The 18515-nt window shown below is 33.2% G+C and overlaps 1 protein-coding gene across 3 annotated transcripts in view; it reads left to right on the top strand.

Annotated features, from left to right (window-relative positions):
* Positions 1–18515, top strand: part of GCN2 (protein kinase family protein) — a 444532-nt gene that overhangs the window by 128899 nt on the left and 297118 nt on the right. For all 3 annotated transcript variants that reach the window (XM_089405809.1, XM_089405808.1, XM_089405810.1), the window contains one exon: positions 18424–18478. In XM_089405809.1, the coding sequence (XP_089261935.1) occupies positions 18424–18478 (55 nt within the window). The remainder of the gene's footprint in view (positions 1–18423; positions 18479–18515) is intronic.

Here is an 18515-nt window from a genome sequence, read left to right on the forward strand (position 1 = left end):
AACCAACAGCAGCACGGATGCAGTCAGAGATCAAAGTGACAGAGGCTAGAGCAGTCAGATACTGAAGAGCACAGAGATGCAGAGTTTCAGTCGACAGAGGCAATAGCAGTCAGAGACTTTGATGATAGAGCAAGTTGACTGGCCAGATGTGTTGCATGGAGAACATTCCAGAGTTACAGGATCGGGTTTGAGAGGAAGCCTTTCTTGTTGCGAGGGAGTGTTGAAAAGTGTGCAACAAGAAATGCTTGTTGAGATTGCAACAAGATGATGGAGCTTAGTGAAAAGAGTCGCCTTCACTAAGTGGGCCCGCAGACTATTTTTGGCGCAAGTCTATTTTTAGACATATGGATCATGTCTATGGATTGCAGGTTGCTGTTTATGGATGATTGATCAAGTTGGGAAAAAAATAGATGGACTTCTATTTTTGATGAAAGTGTGAGTGATCACAGTGTGAGTGATCATAGTGTGAGTGATCAAAGTCAAAAATAGAAAAGTCAAATATTATTATCTCACAATAATATTTGGACTATAAACTTAATCTTATTCTCTTGGAGCACTTCAGGATGAGCTACAGATGTGGTACATGCAGATCCCAGAGGGAAATACGTGGTTACCTATGGGATGACTAATATTTGCATGCATGACTTCAGTTAGAACTCAATCAGTTGAGTTTGGTGGAGTTGATGGAGTTGTGTTCAGTTTAGCTTTGTTAAACTGGTTGTATTTAGTCTAACTGGCAAATAGACTAGAGATGAGTTGGGTGAATTAGTTATTAATTAATTCACAAGTTATTAACTCATAATACAACTAATGAATACATCAGTTAACTCAGTTGCATGTCAATGCATGTTCAGTTCAGCAGGGACAGGTGTTAGAGAATTAGATTGCTATTAGTTGTGACTATAGTTGTGCACCAGATCTTGCACAATAAAGGGATTGAGTATGCCAAAGAGTTTTCTCACGTATTTGCCCACATTATAGCTTGTGCTCACGTCCAACAAAGAGTGAGTGACTATTTCGTAGGTGAAAAACGAGTTTGGTGAGCCATTCTCATCAGTTCTTGAGCAGGTATTGAGCAGTGGAGGCAGGCAAGCAGCGGGGGAGATTTGGAGATCAGATCTGAGTTGTATTGTGTGTAACAGGTGGAGCTAGTACTGGATTGCTTGTGATAAGCATTGTACTTTGTAATGTTACATGATTCAATCAATATAATATACAGATAGTGTGGGTTTTTTAGCGAGATGCTTTCCCTGGGATACATACTGTGTTTATGAGTTTGATTGATGCTTCTATGTGTGCCTGTGAATGTTTCTGCTTCTGTAAATTGATGATCAACGTAGAGGAGATTATGTATTATACATGTTCCGCTTATAATTGTATGATCAGGATAATTTCTGTGAATATGTGTTAAATTATTCAAAATTTCTACAAATACAAGGTTAATGGATTGGGAGTTTATGGACGATGTGGGTTGTACATATTGTATTGCAAATTTGTAAAGAATAATGTTGAAAATGTAGCGAGTAAAGGTCTTTTGGCTTGTGCCTTAGCCAGTGAAGACCTCGAGTTGTCTTTAATGGATTGGGAGTTTATGGACGATGTGGGTTATACATATCGTATTGCAAATTTGTAAAGAATAATGTTGAAAATGTAGCGAGTAAAGGTCTTTTGGCTTGTGCCTTAGCTAGTGAAGACCTCGAGTTGTCTCTCTCAGTATGAGTTCGAGCTCATGAGTTAGACTTCAGTTAGGATGAGTTTATTTCCAGTTTACTAGAATAATAATCAAGTTTGCATGCGTAAAGTTGGAGCTTCAATTAAGTGGAGTCTTCATTAGTTTGACTACAGAATGAGGTGGCAGTTACAAGTTCAGTTAGAGCGAGTTAGTCTTTAGTCTTGATTGAGGGAAGAACGAGTTAAGACTCCAAGTGTTGATTGGAGAGAGAAAGAGTATCACTTTCAGTTAACTCGTCAATCAGAACTTGAATTCTAAAATTGAACTGAGCCTTCCTTACATGATCAAATTGGGGTTTATAAAGAGGGGGATGAAGGCACAAGAAATCATAAGTTTTGTTCACAAGGTTTTGAGACAAGACAATTCACAAGGTTGCAAGATCATCTTTGATTGTGGAAAGCATAGAGAGCTTGTGTACTAAGGAATAGAAGACCACAAGTGTGTGAGTATTTAGGAGATTGTGTGTAGAGCTTATATCCTAAGGAGTAGGAAGTCACAAGTGTGCAAGAGTATAGGATGAATTATGCTACATGATAGGAGCCAAATATGCACAAGGAAATAGGGGCAAATTTGTGTTAGGATTTAGGGACCTCATTGTTGAAGAATCTAGGGCACATGAAATTAATGAGATTCTTCTTGACTTGATAACTATTTGTGAGGCATTTTTAATTTTCTTATTAGCAGAATCTTCTCTTTGACATTATTAGAGTGTGTGTTTCTTAGTTCATCAAATAGCTACCAAAAACAAAGAGACAAGAACAAAGGATGTTGGCATTTTGCCAGGGCCAAAACCTTTCCCTCTTGAAGAGGAAAACCCACACATAATTCTTCTTATAGAGATTCCAATTGACGAACACCAAGGCCATGACCCTTGACTTACTATGCCATTCCAAGACCAAGACACCAATCCTCTTCTTTGTCGTTGCTGAGTTCATCATCACTGCATTACTGAGATCTTCCTTGCTGCTATCATCACTTAAGAACATTATTGTGCTTCTACTGAGATACTCATTATGACAATGAGATCATTGCTTCTGCACCATTACTCCATCTTCACATCGTCTCAACTGCACCATCATTACTGTATCATCTTGTTGCACTGCTACAAAGATCTGAGATCATAGTTGTGACTATACTTAGATCATGACTGTGTCTTGATGTTATGCCGAGACTGTATGATCCTCTCCATTGTAGATACATCAAGACTGTGACTATGTATATATGCAAGCTGAGACAGAGTATGACTGAGGTTCTTTATATGCATGCCGAGACTGTAGCTTTCGAGGCAATAGTCATTGCAAACTAGAAGAGATCACAGTCATGAGACTGATATATTTTATTGTGATCATCACCGAGGATAACAAAGGTATCCGAAGTCCATTTTCCCACAAAACATCACAGAGAGACCCAAGATTATGTATCATTGTGCTTGCCACTGAGATCCTGTCACTGTGCTTGCCCGAGATTAAGTGTCACCGAAATTTCAGAGTGATCCGAAGTCCTGTGATCCGAAGTTCTGTTTTTTGTGGTGACTCTAGCCGCCTATTTATAGGTGTTGTGCCTCCATAATAAGCCGACATTACCAAGTGAACCGACATGACAGTTTTTCCGTTTTGATTACTTGTCTTCAAGAGGATTGTAATGGTCTTGGTCTTGGAGGGCTGTTCTTAGACATTCAGTTGACCTATATATATTACATGAAGGCTCAAGAAGAGCTCCTTACATATGACTTTGACTCTTTGACTTTTCTAGACCTATGAAATGAGCAAGAAACTCATTCATTTAATTTACAAAAATAATAATTTTTTTTGTTGACAAGTACAAAGATCAAAGCTACATTTGTAAATATCGAACCTAGTTATACTTTCTTCAATGCTCATGTGCACTAGGAAATAGGGATCTTGTGCGCAAGGATTTAGGAGGCTTCTAGTGTGCAAAGATCAAGGAGAAGAGAGTAGAGTTTGTAGAGCAAGTCAAGGAGGCAACATAGGAACAATTGTGAGCTAGAGGGCCGAGATCAAGCAATGATCAAGGCAAGACGAGATTAATTGTATCAATTAAGATTTGTGAGAAGAAGCAAAACACTTTCTTAGAGACAAATTGCTTTGTAATAGATCTAATTGCTCAAGAAAAATCAATAAAACACCACAACAAATATAACAGGTTTTCCCTTTTTAATATCTTGAGTAAACAAGCATGTCAATTTGTGTGATGTGTTTTTTTATCTTTGGTGTTTTTTATTTGATTGCTTATAAGTTGTTAAGAAACTCTGTATCTTGGTGAAAGTAAACTAGGTTCAATCAATGTTGCACTAATTGTTATTGGGATAATATCGGCGCGAGGAAAAAATCGTAATAATCGGGAAAAAATTGGTCATAATTGGGAAAAAATCGTTTGATACAAAAATATTTATTTTTTTTCAATTTTTTTAATATCTAAACCATCTACAACATAAAATAAATACATTGACACATAAATATGATAAAAGAACTAATATATAAGATGTTTAATATCATTTCTAGTGCTAAAATCACACATAACAGTGAATCATGTCCTGAATAGTAAGTCCTGACTCCTGAGTCCCAACTCAACCTCAAAATATCAACAAAAAAGATAATAATGTATCTCATATCATGAGTCATAATGTCATATACAATGAAATGAACCAAATAACTAAAGTCTAATACTACTGATTTCCTTTGCCCCTCTAGATGTAGATGTCGGTGGAGTTGGCAGGCCGCAGTAGACTATGGAGTCTACTGTGCTCTAGACGCTGAAGAACTAGGAGCTACAGGAGGTAGACCACGTCCTCTACTTGTGACAGGGGTAGCTTGGGTCACCTCCTCCTCCTCAAATATATATATATATAGATATATATATATATATATTTGTTTTCTTCTGACGATTTTTTTGAAAAAATGGAGCAATTTTTTTTTTTTATCCAATTACTACGCGCGATTTTATCGTTTAGTCGAAATAATCGTGATTATTTCCCGATTAGTGCAACACTGGTCTCAATTTTCAGTTATTCATCTAAGTAGTTGTAGAGTTTCATGGAAATTTAACAAATCAAGATATAATTGTCTTAGTCAACTAGTGTTGGTCAACAAATTAACTTGGATACACGGTGCACCTTGATAGGTAAGATGTGGCACTTAGATGGCAATAGCTAATTTGCTTTACAAGCATTGTTTCCACTTGGATGCACTGGTCAATGTAACAAACAAGGTTCATATGCATACGTCAAATAGACCAAGATATTTGAAATACAATAAAAGAATCCATTTTAGGAATAAAGAATATATTGTATAAATCTATGAATGAAGAGTATATTGAATGATAGAATATATGGCTAGTTACAAATAGGGGCCTTGCTTATAGTCATGTCTTTTTGGACATGTCTCTTCAATAATTAATTATTATTTAATTAATCATTCTTATGATTATTATTCTTTATATTATTATATTAATATCATTGCTTTCCTCTTTAGAAAACTTTCTTCTAAAGCTTATTGTTGACAAGGCATGTCATCTGTTTCTTTGTCTTGTAATCTATTCGTATCTTTCAGAATTCTTCAAGTTGTTATCTTTGATGTTACAAGATGAAAGGATCCTTTGAGTGATAAACAAAATTGTCGAACTGTGAAGGGATCTAACCATCCTAAATCAATCTTCTGTGGAATCTTGTGGCTAATATATACTTTGGATGAATTTTTTCATAAGACTGAATTGTGCTGACATCTATAGTCTTTGGAACATAGGTCAGTTGTTTTTGGTTTGACGAATATGCAGACTAGTTAAGATGCCTGCATTTATGATTTGGCTGTTGATAAGGAGTTCTTTTGATTTGATTTTCCCTTAACTTGTTTGTGACGATCTTTTGGTTTACTTGAGATGTCTTATTTCCTTCAAATACAAACGTTGGTTGGTTAATCGCTAGATCGTCACTTGAAATTCCTGTCGTTTGAACTACAACATTTGAATATGTTTTTACTTCAACTGGTTTGTCATCTTCTTGGTTTGTCATCTTCTTGAGTTGTGATATTGACTAGATCGTTATTCTTTATTTTTTCTTCAGTTTTTGGTAAACTTCCATTGAGTTTCTTCTCGAGAGCTTCATTTTCTTGTTCTAATTTGTGCTTCATAGCTTTACACTTCTTGACTTGTGCAAGTAGTTTTTGAGTATGATATTTTAAACGAGAAATATCTTCGTTTTTATTGGAGATGACTTCTTCAAGCTCTTTCTACTTCTTTGATATTGTTTTTTTATTCCCTGGAAGCATCAGTTTCGAATTATCCTTAAAGTCTTTTGATGAAGGCATTATCGATTTTGACTTCATTGTCATGTCCTCGAATGGGATCATTTTCTTCTTATAAGAAAACATCAATTATTTTTCTCTATCTTTAACATGAACATACCTAATTCTTTAATCCAAGGTAGACTGAGAATTATGTCAATCTCTTAGTTAAACATAGTTACGGCACTAAATCGAGACATGCATTCATAATGATCGACTATCACTTGTAAATCATTAACTCTATACTCTTTCTTCCAAAAAAATATCCTTTCCTTAAAATATATTTGGCTCTTTAATTAATAGTTGATTTGCCCAATTAATATTGATGTAATTTTTCTTTTCGCTTGTGCTGATAACGATACTAATCTCTTTCCATTGGATGCTCTCTTTTAATGTAATTAATTTGTGATCTGTGATTGAAAGATCATTATCGAAAATTTTTTCTTCATTTCTGGATTATAATCCATTCTTTTTTCTTCAGAGATTGACTCCATTTGGTTTTAAATAAATAAATACTTTCGAAAAGTTTATTAATCTTTATCTTAGTACTTTTCCATATTATTTTATAATACCCTTTTTTTCCTTATAATTTGTACTTTCAAATGTATATTTTTTTTCTTAGTAATAAGAATATACCTTTTTGCTTTTACAAAAAGATGGAGTTTTAGAAGTGACCCAATTTTTATTTTTATTTTTGGTATAGTCTCTTAATTATATATGTATATGGATAAAGTAAAAATAATATTTTATAAAAACCTTTAGTGTTTCTTATGATGTTTTAATAATATAGATTTTCTTATTATTATTATTATTTTTTATTTTTTATATCTTAAACTGTATACTCTATCTATTATCCAGAAACAATGGAATACCAAAATGATGATGATAGGGTGTAACTTGTAAATATAGCCACGATTGTACGGATTGAATAACTGCATATGATATGGGAAAATAGAAAATGATTAATTGGTCAATCCTTTTCACTCCCTTCGTACACTATACAAGCTTGTTGGGGCTTTTGTCCTTTGTAGGCCAAAGAGCAGACAAAAGAATGACAATATAGTTGTCAGTAGATTTACATCGAACCCCTGTCACTTGGTGACACAAATAATTGGTGTGAGTTGTGACAACCAGGTCGGTTAGAGACAGGTGATTTTTTCCTATCCACATGGCAAAACAGGGTAACAAGCTGACAATAAAGAAAGAACAAAGAATTCTATAATAGGTAAACTTCCATTGAGTTTCTTCTCGAGGGCTTCATTTTCATGATCTAATTTGTACTTCGTAGCTATACACTTCTTGACTTGTGCAAGTAGTTTCAAAGAATGATCTTTTAAATGAGAAATATCTTTACTTTAATTGGAGATGACTTCTTCAAGCTCTCTCTACTTCTTTGATATTGTTTTTCTATTCCCTGGAAGCATCTGTTTCGAATTATCCCTAAAGTCTTTTGATGAAGGCATTATCGATTTTGACTTCATTGTCATGTCCTCGAATGTGATCATTCTCTTCTTATAAGAAAACATCATTTTTTCTCATCTATGTTTAACATGAACATACCCAATCCTTTAAACCGAGGTCGACCAAGAATTATGTCAATCTTTGTTAAACATAGTTATGACACCAAATCGATACATGCATTCATAATGATCGACTATCACTTGTAAATCATTAATTCTATATGCTTTCTTGCAAAAAAATCATTTCCTTCAAATATATTTGACTCTTTAATTAATAGTTGATTTGGCAAATTAATATTGATGTAATTTTTATTTTTGCTTGTGCTAATAATGATATTAATCTCTTTCCATTGTATGCATTCTTTTAATGTAATTAATCTGTAATCTATGATTGAAAGATCATTATAGGAAAATATTTCTTCATTTCTGGATTATAATCCTTTCTTTTTCTTCAGAGATTGACTCCATTTGGTTTCAAATAATTAAATACTTTTGAAAAGTTTAATTAATCTTTATCTTAGTACTTTTCCATATTATTTTATAATACCCTTGTTTTCCTTATAATTTGTACTTTTAAATATATATGATTTTTTCTATGTTGCACGAAACTTCTAGGAACCCAGCGTTTCGGGCCGTACCCGTACCCAAAACTCCGAAACTTGACTGGAACTCGGCTGAAACTCGACCATCATGTAATCATCTATGAGAGATAATATAGATTTGTATTTCCTTTTAAATTGTCATCTATGGGTCTTATTCCCTTTTTTCTTGCAAAGATATTGTGTTATTCACTTATATATATATATATATATATATATATATTTTTTTTTTTTTTCTATATACATATATGACGTTTCAGATGACGTTTCCATTTTTGGGAGGTGACGTTTCTAAATGTACCCGTTTCGGAAACTTCAAAACGTTTCGGCGTTTCGTGCAACTTAGGTTTTTTTCTTAGTAGTAAGAATATACCTTTTTCCCTTTACAAAAAGAGTTTTATAAGTGACCCATTTTTTTTTGGTATAGTCTCTTAATTATATATGTATATGGATAAAGTAAAATAATATTTTATAAAAACCTTTAGTGTTTCTTATGATGGTTTAATAATATAGATTTTTATTATTATTGTTGTTATTATTATTTTTTATATCTTAAATTGTATACTCTATTTATTATCCCCAACCATGGAGTACCAAAATGATGATGATAGGGTGTAACTTGTAAATATAGCCACGATTGTAGGATTAAATAACTGCGTATGATATGGGAAAATAGAAAATAATTAATCTGCGTATGATATGGGAAAATAGAAAATAATTAATCTACGTATGATATGGGAAAATAGAAAATAATTAATTGGTCAATCCTTTTCACTCCCTTCGTACACTATACAGGTTTGTTGGGGCTTTGTCCTTTGTAGGTTATAGAGTGGATAAAAGAATGACGATAGAGTTGTCAATAGATTTACATTGAATCCCTGTTACTTGGTGACACAGAATTTGTGCGAGTTGTGACAACCAGGTAGGTTAGAGACAGGTGATTTTTTCTTATCCACTTGACAAAACAGGGTAGCAAGCTAGCAGTAAATAAAGAACAAAGAATTCTATAATAGGTAAACTTCCATTGAGTTTCTTCTCGAGAGATTCATTTTCGTGTTCTAATTTGTGCTTCATAGCTTTATACTTCTTGACTTGTGCAAGTAGTTTCTGAGTATGATCTTTTAAACGAGAAATATCTTTGTTTTTATTAGAGATGACTTCTTCAAGTTCTTTCTACTTTTTTGAGATTGTTTTTTTATTCCCTAAAAGCATCAGTTTTGAATTATCCTTAAAATCTTATGCTGAAGGTATTATCGATTTTGACTCCATTGTCATGTCCTCGAATGTGATCATTTTCACCATATAAGAAAACATCATTTTTTTTCTCTCTATGTTTAACATGAACATACCCAATTCTTTAAACTATGGTAGACTGAGAATTATGTCAATCTCTTTGTTAAACATAGTTACGACACTAAATCGAGACATGCATTCATAATGATCGACTATCACTTGTAAATCATTAATTCTATACTCTTTCTTGCAAAAAAATCTTTTCCTTGAAATATATTTGGCTCTTTAATTAATAATTGATTTGCCAAATTAATATTGATGTAAATTTTCTTTTCTCTTGCTTTGATAAAGATATTAATCTCTTTCCATTGGATGCTCTCTTTTAATGTAATTAATCTGTGATATGTGATTGAAAGATCATTATAGGAAAATCTTTCTTCATTTCTAGATTATAATCCATTCTTTTTTCTTCAGAGATTGACTCTCTTTGGTTTTAAATAACTAAATACTTTCGAAAAGTTTAATTAATCTTTATCTCAGTGCTTTTCCGTACTATTTTATAATACCCTTTTCTTTTCCTTATAATTTGTACTTTAAATATATATGTTTTTTTCTTAGTAGTACAAATATACCTTTTTTCCATTTACAAAAAGATAGAGTTTTAGAAGTGACCCATTTTTATTTTTGGTATAGTCTCTTAATTATATATGTATATGGATAAAGTAAAAATAATATTTTATAAAAACATTTGATGTTTTAATAATATAGATTTTTTATTTTATTATTATTATTATTTTTTATATCTTAAATTGTATACTCTATTTATTATCCCCATCCATAGAAAACCAAAATGATGATGATAGGGTGTAACTTGTAAATATAGCCACAATTGTACGGATTGAATAACTGCATATAATATGGGAAAATAGAAAATAATTAATTGGTCAATCCTTTTCACTCCCTTCGTACACTATACAGGCTCGTTGGGGCTTTTGTCCTTTGTAGGCCAAAGAGCGGATAAAAGAATGATGATAGAGTTGTCAGTAGATTTACATCGAACCCCTGTGAGACACATAATTGGTGAGTTGTGACAACTAGGTCAGTTAGAGACAGGTGATTTTTTCCTATCTACATGGGAAAACCGAGTAGCAAGCTAATGGTAAAGAAAGAACAGAGAATTCTATAATAGGTAAACTTCCATTGAGTTTCTTCTCGAGAGCTTCATTTTCTTGTGCTAATTTGTGCTTTGTAGCTTTACACTTCTTGACTTGTGCAAGTAGTTTCTGAGTATGATCTTTTAAACAAGAAATATCTTTATTTTTATTGGAGATGATTTCTTCAAGCTCTTTCTACTTCTTTGATTTTGTTTTTTAATTCCCTGGAAGCATTAGTTTCGAATTATCTTTAAAGCCTTTTGATCAAGGCATTATCGATTTTGACTTCATTGTCATGTTGTCGAATGTGATAATTTTCTTCTTATAAGAAAACATCATTTTTTTTTCTCTATGTTTAACATGAACATACCCAACTCTTTAAACCAAGGTAGACCAAGAATTATGCCAATCTCTTTGTTAAACATAGTTATGACACTAAATCGAGACATGCATTCATAATGATCGACTATCACTTGTAAATCATTAAATCTATATTCTTTCTTGCAAAAAAATATCCTTTCCTTTAAATATATTTGACTCTTTAATTAATAGTTGATTTGCCAAATTAATATTGATGTAATTTTTATTTTCGCTTGTGCTGATAATGATATTAATCTCTTTCTATTAGATGCTCTCCTTTACTGTAATTCATCTGCGATTTGTGATTGAAACATGATTATAGGAAAATCTTTCCTCATTTCTGGATTATAATCCATTCTTTTTTCTTCAGAGATTGACTCCATTTGGTTTTAAATAATTAAATACTTTTGGAAAGTTTAATTAATCTTTATCTTAGTACTTTTCCGTATTATTTTATAATAACCCTTTTTTCCCTTATAATTTGTACTTTTAAATATATATGCTTTTTTCTTAGTAGTAAGAATATACCTTTTTCTCTTTACAAAAAGATATAGTTTTAGAAGTGACCCATTTTTTTTTTGGTATAGTCTCTTAATTATATATGTATATGGATAAAGTAAAAATAATATTTTATAAAAACCTTTAGTGTTTCTTATGATGTTTAAATAATATAGATTTTTTATTTTATTCTTATTCTTATTATTATTATTTTTTATATCTTAAATTGTATACTCTATTTATTATCCCCAACCATGGAATACCAAAATGATGATGGTAGGGCGTAACTTGTAAATATGGCCATAATTGTATGGATTGAATAATTGCGTATGATATGGGAAAATAGAAAATAATTAATTGGTCAATCCTTTTAACTCCCTTCGTACATTATATAGGCTTGTTGGGGCTTTGTCTTTTATAGGTCAAAGAGTGGATAAAAGAATGACGATAGAGTTGTCAATAGATTTACATCGGACTCGTGTTACTTGGTGACACACAGAATTGGTGTGAGTTGTGACAACCAGGTCGGTTAGAGACAGATGATTTTTTCCTATCCACATGGCAAAACAGGGTAGCACGCTGGCAGTAAAGAAAGAACAGAGAATTCTATAATAGGTAAACTTCCATTGAGTTTCTTCTCGAGAGCTTCATTTTCTTGTTCTAATTTGTGCTTCGTAGCTTTATACTTCTTGACTTGTGCAAACGAGAAATATCTTTGTTTTTATTAGAGATGACTTCTTCACGCTCTTTCTACTTCTTTGATATTGCTTTTTTATTCCTTGGAAGCTTCAGTTCCGAATTATCCTTAAAGTCTTTTGATGAAGGCATTATCGATTTTGCCTTCATTGTCATGTCCTCGAATGTGATAATTTTCACCTTATAAGAAAACATGACTTTTTTTTTTCTCTATGTTTAACATGAACATACCCAATTATTTAAACCAAGGTGGACTGAGAATTATGTCAATCTCTTTGTTAAACATAGTTATGACACTAAATCGAGACATGCATTCATAATGATCGACTATCATTTGTAAATCATTAATTCTATACTTTTTCTTGCAAAAAAATATCCTTTCCTTCAAATATATTTGGCTCTTTAATTAGTAGTTGATTTGCCAAATTAATATTGATGCAATTTTTCTTTTCGCTTGTGCTGATAATGGTATTAATCTCTTTCCATTGGATGCTCTCTTTTAATGTAATTAATCTGTGATCTGCGATTGGAAGATCATTATAGGAAAATATTTCTTCATTTCTGGATTATAATCCATTCTTTTTTCTTCAGAGATCGACTCCATTTGGTTTTAAATAATTAAATACTTTCGAAAAGTTTAATTAATCTTTATCTTAGTACTTTTCCATATTATTTTATAATACCCTATTTTTCCTTATAATTTGTACTTTTAAATATATATGTTTTTTTCTTAGTTTAAAGAGTTGGGTATGTTCATGTTAAACATAGAGAAAAAAAAATTCATGTTTTCTTATAAGGTGAAAAAGAGTTGGGTATGTTCATGTTAAACATAGAGAAAAAAAAATGATGTTATAAATAGATGGAAAAGGTCTGGGAACTTCACTTGCAACACATACAATGGGGCAAGTGTCGTTGACTATGTGATTTGTTCACAAAGCTTAATAGAAAAGATAGATGAAGTTAAGATTGGAGAGCATATTCGGGACTTAAAATCAGACCATAACCCAATTTATATAAAGCTATCTTGGTTAGAAGAAAAACAGCATAGGAGGAAAACCCAATGTTCTTGACAATAACTATCAAGGGGCAAAATTCTTTTGACAACAAAATTGTACTATCTTCAAGTCAATGCTAGAGAGATCAATTCAGAAGGAGAACGCTGGTTCCCAAAGCCTCAACAATCACGAGTTAACAAATATAAGTCAAGGTGCACTTGAGAAGTGCAAAAGAGCAAAAAATAGGAAATCAAAAGCAAATTGTTTTCCTGTAAATGCTTGATTTGATGAGGCATGCAAATTGGCAAGGAGAACCTTGAAAATGTAGGCACGGAGAAGATGAATGTAAAATTATATAAGCAGATTTTAAAAAGGAAAAAAGATGAGTTCATGCAAACAAGGTGAGAAGAGTTAATATATCTAGGCAAGAATAACCCAAAGATTTCTTGGCAGGAACTTCATCCAAGGAAGAAACAAACTGAAAATAATATTATAATCAATCAATGGTTTGACTATGCAAGACAACTCTATGAGAAAGAATCAAAGGTTGAGCCTCCCCCTAGGATTAACGCAACTATGAATCTTTTCACGTTACAGGGGGTGTGTTGAAGAAAATCTAGGGCATGGGGTTATTGAGATTCTTCTTCACATGATAACTATTAATGCTTAGCTTGTTAATATGAGTATGTCTTCTTTTAATCATTAAATAGCTACCATAACAAAGAGACAAGAACACAATAAGTTGGCATTCTGCTAGGGCCAAAGCCTCTCCCTCTTGGAGAGGAAAACCCGCATAAAATTCTTCTTATAGAAATTCCAATTGACAAACACCAAGACCCTTGACTTGCTGAGCCACTCCAAGACCAAACCACCAATCCTCTTCTTCATATTGCTGAAATCATCATCTTTATTGCACCATGGAGACATACATTGCTGCTGCAATATCATTGAGAATATTGTACTTTCACTGAGAGACTCATCATAGCTATGGGCTTCGTTGCTGATACATTATTATATAGATATCACAAAGGTCCTCTTCATTTCGAATGCATCGAGACTTAGAGACAATAGTCATCAAGATAGTGACTGAGTCTATTATATATATACGCTGAGACAAAGTTTTTACATAGATCCTTCATGCCGAGAGTATAGTCATTTGTGACTGCATTGCTGAGACTTGTATCATTTCCTTTCTTCGAGGAGTATTAACAATGCACCGAAACATATACCTAGGAGGTGACTGAGATTTCCTGCGAGGTAACGAGATAGTATTCTAACAGTAGTCATCCGGGAGTATCCTTCTTCAAATCATGCGAGGTTGCAGACTCTGTTTTCATCTGAGCTTCCTCAGAGAATTGCGAGATTGTGATCTGTGTTTTTGCGGTGACTTCAACTGCCTATATATAGGTGTTTGACCATGTATTCAAGCCGACATGGACCTATGAACCGATGTGTCTCATCTTGTGAGGCTACATGACTCCCTTTTAATTCGTTTGCTGGTCGATGTGACTGTGATTTTTATTGTTTTGCTTGCTTGTCTTCAAGAAGATTGTGCTGTTCTTGGAGGGCTGTTCTTAGACATTTGGTTGAGCCATATATATTACATAAATACTCAAGAAGAGCTCTTTGACTCATTGACTTTTCTAGACCTATGGAATGAGCAAGAAACTCATTCTTATAATTTACACAAGTAATATTTCTTTTTCTTGACAAGTACAAAGATCAGAATTACTTTGACAAATACCAAACCTAGTTATACTTTTCTTCAACAGGGTGGAGATTGGAATTAAGAAGTTGAAAACAAGAAAGGCAGAGGACTTGGTTGAATTTCAAGCATAATATCAAAAGTGGGGAATGAACACTCTTGCACCCCACATCATGGAAATATTCAACAACATCATTCGGCAAGGATTCCCAAGGGACTGGACAACTAGCCTAGCAATACCCCTTTTTAAAAGTGGAGACATTACTATTCTTTTCAACTTTAAAATGTTATGAATAAAATACATATAAAATAATACAAATAATGTAAACATTAATAATAATAAATAATGATTAATTAACTAGTAATTAGTTAATGAAGAGGTATGTCCTTAAAGACATGACTGTTGATGAAGAGGTATGTATCTGCTTATGGTATATATGCAGACCCTCACCCTCATTGTAATCATCTCATCTATTCTTTTATATAATATTCAATATACAATTACTTGTCCTACAATGGATGTTTTTGTCTTCAAAGTATTTTGAAGATTATTGCCGAGTATACAAACTGTGTTTGTTACAGTGGTATCAGAGCTATTCGATCCTCTGGTGGCTCAACCACTGCATAGAGCCAATCTAATCCGACCTTTGGCCATCAATTTCCGTCAACTTTGTTGTCGTCGTAATCGAAACATTTTGCTGCGAAACCTTGGAGTTTCTCCATTTTTCCAGTTTCGTCATTTAGACCTTTGGCCATAAGAAAAAAAAAGAAAAACAAGAGGAAATAAAGTATATAAAACAAAGAGATTAAAAAAATATATATTTAAAAAAAAAGAAGTAAAAAAAAATATTATTGAAAAAGTTGTCATAAAATTATTAAAAAAAAATAAAGAAGTCCAAAAAAAACATATATATATATATATATATATATATATATATATATATATATTAAAAACAAAATAAAAATTATGAAAAACATTTTTTTTTTTGAAAAGATTACTAATTAAAAAAAATAACTTACCTTCAACTGCCGAATTCTTGACATAACAGCCACGTTGCCTTCATTTCCATTGTCCAAATATGACCATCGATCGACCGCACCACCGCTAGCCTTGCTCGGTAGCTGCAGCCATTGTTTGTCGCTCGGCCCAACCTCGTTGCCTTTTGGATAGTCGCGAATCCAACTGACACCACCGTTCAGTTTACTGCCGCTGTAGTTGGAACCACTGCAACCCTACAACACAAATAGACACAGAACCTTCGCCAACAAACCATGAACGTCGTCAAACTGCAACTACCATTGTTCGATGAGCTATCGTTGAACACACTGCTGTCGATCCTCGTTGGGCCAGCGCACTGCTGACCTACCACCAGAACACCGCAATACACAACAATGGACATATATTGTCCCTTAGTCGCCACCAACCTAATCATTGTCGTTGTCAGTCACAATATGCCACTGTTCGATTTCCCATTTCTCACCTAAGTGACCCCTTGCTAAAAGTTCCATTGGCACTTGTCAAACGACTGCCCTGTTTCATCCTATTCTGTATCCATTCTATATTGTCACACCACTGTTCCACTAGTTACTATATTTTTCTTGGTAATTCCGTTCGAGAACCCTGTATAAACTGTCCGTATAGTTTTTGTGACGTTTCCCACAAGTCACATTTTTTCAGTTTGTGTCGTTTGATTTGTTAATTAAGTTAATGTGAAAATTTCTGAATCTAATACATCAGAAACCCCTATTGCAATGTCTAGTTTACTATCTCCTACTTGTTCTTTACTTTAACAGGTTATTTAGTTATATAAACATCGAAGTAAACACAATTGCAACCTTCACAAATATACAGATCAATGTTTGAATTGAAAAAAAGCGAAAAGCAAGGAGGCTAGTGGTCCCATAGACTATTTTTAGTCTTGTGGACATTAAAATATCATTCATTCACATGGTTGCAAAATGAAATTCTACAAGGGCCCAATTGATTAATGATAAGAGATAGTTTGATAGTGTAGGGGGCCAAGTCCACAATTTCTCCAATGAATTTGATGTTTGGCGTTTGTAATGGTGTGTTTATTGGGAAAATCATACGACATTATCGATGTGTTGCTGTGTTTGCACGAGTGGTGGCTACTGCAGGTTGGGGGTGGCGACAGTAGATGGCAGTGGTCGCGCGACAAGAAAGATGCAAATATGAAGAATTTGTCATGCTGAAAGCCCCCATTTTTGTATTGATATTAGCCTGATATGTCCTCTGATTCTACTTGCTAACTTGCCCAATCCTTAATCCATGATCAATGATAGTTTTTTGACCATGCGCTAGTGGATGTTGATATTTGCTAATGATTCTATGAACCGTTGACTCCGAATGATGAACTTTTGTCATGTTCATCTCGTAGTGGATTTGTGAACTGTCAAAGACCAGGTCAGTGAGATGAATTTTGAAGAAATTGATTTTGTGTGGTAATAGGTTCCAACTCCACCCTTCCATGCATAGACTCACTCTGTAGAAGGATATTTACCACAAAAATGAAGAACAAAAATATACTTTGCTTATCCACACACACATGGTAAATTATGCTAATAGGGTCCACTCATTCTTATTATTATATGAGTAGACATCATACACATTACCTTAGCAACATCTCAGGGTTTCATCCTTTGAGTTTTCACTCTTTGGCTTACTTCCTTCTATAAAGTTTTCACCCTTTGCATACTACTCCCAGTGCACTCTGTTTGCAATTTTCTTACCTAGATGATTCACAATTTCCATGAGCACTTGACCTTTGTTGTATTTATCTGCCTTTAGCATCCAGTCGCTCAAGTGCCAATGTTTCTCTTGCAGCAGTCATTTTTTTTAGTCCTCCTGACAAGCTCCTTTGTGTCTTCATTCTCTTGGTAGAATTGAAAGCAGTCAACTTTTTCTGTGAAGGACCAATTTCACTCTCTTTAAGATTTGTCATGAGACAAAGCTGATCTCCTTCTTGCCGTTTGGCTTTATCCTTTGGGCTTCCAATGACCCCAACCACTAACTATTGGTGTCACTTTATCACGCCACAATCACCCATTCAACCTCTACCTTAATCCAACTTTTCTTTGTCATAGTTAGATATAAGTTCATTGGCCTTGCGTGCCACCATTAGTATGGAAAACTTTCTTAGCTAATGTTTGTGAAATACCTCGAAAAGTAAATTTGCTAACCGGAAAAGTTGAGGTTTTTGTCCTCGAATAGCAAATAAACTGTATTTGACATTATTAGCCAAAATTTGCAAAGTTTATTAGCAAGCTATGCTTAATGTTAATTTATAATATTATTTATTTTATAAAAACGTAAAATTTACTGCTTATGCTATATGTTTGTATAATATTGCTTTGCTTCGGGCATTCCTAACCATGACTTATACTATAACAAGCATGATGATTATTTTGCACTATTAATTAGAATGCAGATGTGACCTTTCAATTGTCATGCATTGTAAATGGTTTTTGATATTTATAATTTGGGCTTTAATGGCATAAGAATGATTCGTTTACATGACTTTTATCATTAATGATGAAAAGCAGATAAATGAACACCTTTGCAGAGTAGTGGTCATGTTTTGAAAAGTTAATAATGCTACTTTTAAATCGATGGACATATACATTTTATTCTAGCGAATGATTTCCATTTCTCACTATTTCTAATATTTTCAGGGAGGTTGCTACACTTTCACGTTTGCAACATCAACATGTAGTTCGCTATTACCAGGTTTGGTCTATTTCTGCTATAAACATTGAAGATAAAT

This window comes from Pinus tabuliformis, chromosome 2_2, assembly GCF_031772625.1.
Source record: "Pinus tabuliformis cultivar Carrire ecotype Pingquan chromosome 2_2, CPIR1, whole genome shotgun sequence".
Classification (NCBI taxonomy): Eukaryota; Viridiplantae; Streptophyta; class Pinopsida; order Pinales; family Pinaceae; genus Pinus; species Pinus tabuliformis.